Raw genomic sequence first — 4,819 nt, forward strand, 5'->3', positions numbered from 1 at the left:
TATTATTCTATGAAAAAAAAAATTTCGAGGTATAGTGAACATGGTTATCATATTCAAAAATGTGCTATTTTTGTGTTAAAATTCTTGGTATTGTATTTTAATATACCTTATAATGGGATACACTGATTTTTATGAATATTATATAAAACTAATTGACATAGAATATAAAGTTAAAATATCTCATTTTTTTTTCTTTTGAATCCAAAAAATTAATTTTAACATTTGAATCAGTTTAATTGCCAATTTTATCAAAAACAAATGTAACGAACGTTTGGAGATTCAGTAAAAATCATTGCCTGTGGCATTGATTTTTTTGCAATTTTTTCTTAATTCTTTTTGAGTTACAATTTTGCTTTTGAATAATCCACCAATTTCTTAAAATTAAACCTATAGATATCCATCGAAGCGTTTTTTATGATATTGATTTTATCACTGTCAGATATCATCTACACTAGTCCCAAGTATGCCACGCTCACACTGTGCTACCGTTTTTTTCTTTTAACTCTATGCTAAAAATTGTGTTGCAAAACTAAACTATGTGATTACTTAACATTGATTAATAAAAATATATTATACCCAACCAAAAAAATTCAATTTTTATAAAGTTTAAACTTTTTAATACTTAATTTTGAAACGAAAATTACGTAAGGTAATAATTTCAGTTTGAATAATACATATAGGTCATATAAGAAATAATATTAAGAGTCTTGAAGAATTAACATTACGTCAACTTAATGGACATTAAATATAAAAATTACTTATAATTTGTAGTGATTCGAATATTTAACTTTTATTGAGCAATGTTTTATAATAATAAATAGTAAATTATTTAGTAACAGATAACTGTGTTTATACTATGAATGATATATCTACAGGGGTCTTTGGGGTCCAGACATCAAGGATTCATTATACCAATTAACTATAGTTAGTTAATTATTTAATTAACTCATTAAGTGATAAATTCTAATTTTCAGTATTGATCCTGTATAAAAACTGTTGATTATAAAGTTTAGGGATTAGTATATCAGTAAATTTATTTGACAATTTACTACTGTAAAAGAAAATCATTATTTTATATTATTATAATTATCAAGTTGTTATTTTTATATTACATTAATAATCATAGTATATAAAAAATAATTATTTATACATACATTATTGTATCAAGTGGAGACAATATAGATACTTTTATAATTATATACTTTCTTAAAATTTAAAATCTTATAAATTAATTACCTTAAAAAAAGTAATAAGTTAACAAATATTTTCAACAAAAATAACTTTCAATAGGTTCATTAACATACTTTTCCATTTGTTGAATAGCCTTTCGTGTTTTTTGTTCAATTTCTTCCTGTTCATCTTCCATTAATTCTGCCAAAAATGGTATAGAGTCTGGCAATAAAGGTAAAAAGTTTTCTCTAAGCCTTTCTGCTATAACCAAGGTAGCATCAATACACAAAGACCTAACTTCAGGTAATCTATGCCTAGCTTTAAGCAAAATTTGACAATTTATTTCCTTCCATAAAGTATCATCTGTCACAGCAGCTATTAAATTTGATATACATGGTATCACGTGGTTTAAACAAATATCACTGTGATTGTCTAAGTTTGTAGATTCTAAAAGATCAACCAATGGATTCATTATCATTTCAAATCGTTCTTTAGTTACAAAATTAACAGTATCATATTTAAATACATTTGATAATGTTGACACAATATACTTAATGAGTAAATTTTTTCCATCAAATAAATCAGATTTAGTTAGAATTGAATTAGCAGTGGGTATAATATTACCAGCAAATAATAGAAATAGTCCTTTAAGTTCACTAGATAAAGCATTTAATAAACGGAAATAAATCATTACACATTTATCATTATTTAAGTTGTTTTTCCATTCGTATAACTTATGATAAAATGTACGGAATGTTGATTCAGAACATTTCAATGCAATCTCAGTTATAGTAGTTATAACAGAACTCTCAACTAATATGATATTTTCTTTTGTGTTGTCATTTGTAACGCAGCAAAATTCTAAAGATTTCAATAAGAACACTGTAAACTCTTCAGTCATAGTATTATTAAAACTATTTTTTGCTATATTTAATAAATATTGAAATGCAGAAAATTGTTGGTACTTAACTATATCTATTAAAGTGTTGTTCAATGCTGGTTCTAAAACTCTGTTAGGTATCTCAGATATTTTTTCACCTAACAATTGAAATTTAGTTCTTATGATTGATTTGTAATTCTCATTTCCAATTGAAGAATTGTTGTTGCAAGTTCCCGATAATAATGCTAACTCATACATTAATTTAACAATGTAAGGGCTTAAAAAATTTTTTAGTTCTGATATTATTCTTAATAAACCTGATAAAATACTTGGCAATAATGCTCCATCAGCCATGATACAGTGTTCATTTAGTTTATGAAGAACAGAAATAACTGTTGGGATAATTAATGAAAAGCATGTTATTGCTTTAGTTTTAAGGCTTGATACTAGTTCAGCAATACATAAAACATAAGTCCCAAGTAAAGGTCCTACACTAGTATCCTGGACAGATTTAGTGACTTTTTGAAGAATTCCTTGAAATATTTCTAAATTATCATTGACATCAGAACACTTAGTAATCAAGGTGATGGATATAAGAGCAGTTTGTTTAACAATGAAATCATCTCGCACAGTGAAACAAGACATATTCACTATCATTGATAGAGGCTCTAGTAATTTTAAAGATTGCTGTTGAGATAATGATTTAGTTTCTAGTAAACGTTTGTTTAGTAAATCCATAGTTCGATGTTGTATAGATTTCAAATTTACAAACTTTAAGATGTAATTTATAGCATCTACAAATATATCTAGAGGTAGTAATGCGTTTATTTTGTCTAATATAGTGTAATATTTAATTGGTGTAAAGTTTTTAGATGAAATACAGTTTTGATTTTGAATAAACCACAAAGTATTTTTTATCATTTCAGTGAATCCATTTTTTAATGTCATATCGGATGTGCAATACATAACTTTAGATACAAACATATAAGATGATAACAAATTCGTTAAAAATGATATTAAACAATACTTTAACTTATAAATCTTATTTTCAGAATAATTTGAAATATCTATTAATGTTGTTTGATCAGCATCTCCTTTTTTTAATTCTAGAAATTTACAATAATTTAACAAATTGTTACAAGTATCTAACATAACATTAATAGGACAATCAGAACAAATATCCAAACAAATAGTATTACTCGATACTCTATTTTTAACAACAACAGTACCAATTAAATACTCTTTATGTACTAGAACTATCAATTCCCAAAGGTAACTATTAGTGTTCAATGCTTGTACAAGGAATTTCAATAATGTAGAACGCCTATGTTCAGGTATGTCTAAAGCACTACGAGCAAACACTGACAATGCTTTTCTAGTCACCAACTGACCTTCTTTTAATAAAATAGGAATAATAGTATTCAACACTTGACAAGTTATGTTAAATGTATACTCATCATCTTGGCGCATAACAGAACTACCCATGAAAGTGAATATAGTCATAACATGTAAAATGATTTGATCTGGAACCATTTGGGCACAATTAGATAAAAGTATTAAAGCATGATGTTGAGTTTGTTGATTAAGTGATGAACGCATAACAGAAACAATTAATTCTAAATTTAACTTTTCAGAAACTTTTAACTTATCAACATCATTCTTCATTAACAAACAACAATTAAGAATACAACTTAAACATAATTGTTTAGTGTATTCAAGTAAACTTGATTGATCTTCAAATTTAAGGCATGTATTAAGAATATCAAATAACACTGGAATCAGTTGAGTAACATTTCCTAAACTATTTTTATTTTGAATTAACTCTAACAAAGCAATTCCATTTTTCCATTTTATACTGTCAAAAGTATCTAGACTCATCTTTTCAAGGTGTGAAATAAATAATATGCTGTCAAAACTAACTTCATGAATAAAACTTTTTACTGAGTCTATAATATGATTGTCTTCAACTCTTGCTTGCATATCTAACAAGATTTTAATTAAATTCAACTTTAAATCATCAGACATAGAATTAAATATATCTGAGGTTAAATTTTGTACAAATATATTTACAGGACTATTTAATTCTCCATTACCAAAATTTAATTTTGGATTTATTTCAGCTAAATATTTTTCACAAACATGCCACATTTTTTCCCATTCAATAAAATTAGGATGCAATTTATCAAGAATAAACTTAATAATATGTGATTCTGCAATATTTAGTTTAGAATTTTGCAGTAGTTCTATTCCATGTAATAAAACATTAGTACACACTTCAGGTGTATTAACAGTAGAAAGAAGATCAAACATTTTTAATCGTAATTCACAAGATATATCAGAGTTACAAGCAGTTTCAAATAAAATGTTTAATATTTTAATAGCATCTTCAATCTTTGATTGTAAAGAAATCATTAAAACTAACCTAATCTGATCATTATCAACTAATATCTCATGTCGTTTATCAATTATTTGCTTCACTACCCAGTAATATGATTCAAAATTCTTATTTTTATAATTTTTATTGATTTCTTTTAGACATATTATCACAGATTTTCTCACATGTTGATCTTCTAATGTTAAACAGCATAATAGTGTTGGAATCACAATATTATTTGGTGATAAAGCAATTATAGATGGTTCACTCTTCAATATTAAAGGTTGTAAAATGTCACAAAGATGTTTGACTTTTATGTTACCAGTCCAAATGTTTTCACAGTACACTTGAATTCGATCATACACACTTGAATATTGTTTTGATAGTAAACTATT

The 4,819-nt window shown here is 25.6% G+C and overlaps 1 protein-coding gene across 1 annotated transcript in view; it reads right to left on the reverse strand.

Annotated features, from left to right (window-relative positions):
- Positions 1-664: 664 nt before the first annotated feature.
- Positions 665-4,819, reverse strand: part of LOC126895909 (HEAT repeat-containing protein 1) — a 6,928-nt gene continuing 2,773 nt past the window's right edge. Inside the window, exon 3 of the mRNA XM_050668240.1 lies at positions 665-4,819. This exon is cut by the window's right edge and continues 6 nt beyond it. Within this exon, the coding sequence (XP_050524197.1) occupies positions 1,268-4,819 (3,552 nt within the window). The 3' untranslated portion in view covers positions 665-1,267.

Source organism: Daktulosphaira vitifoliae, unplaced genomic scaffold, assembly GCF_025091365.1.
Source record: "Daktulosphaira vitifoliae isolate Bord-2020 unplaced genomic scaffold, ASM2509136v1 Scaffold_1, whole genome shotgun sequence".
Taxonomy (NCBI): Eukaryota; Metazoa; Arthropoda; class Insecta; order Hemiptera; family Phylloxeridae; genus Daktulosphaira; species Daktulosphaira vitifoliae.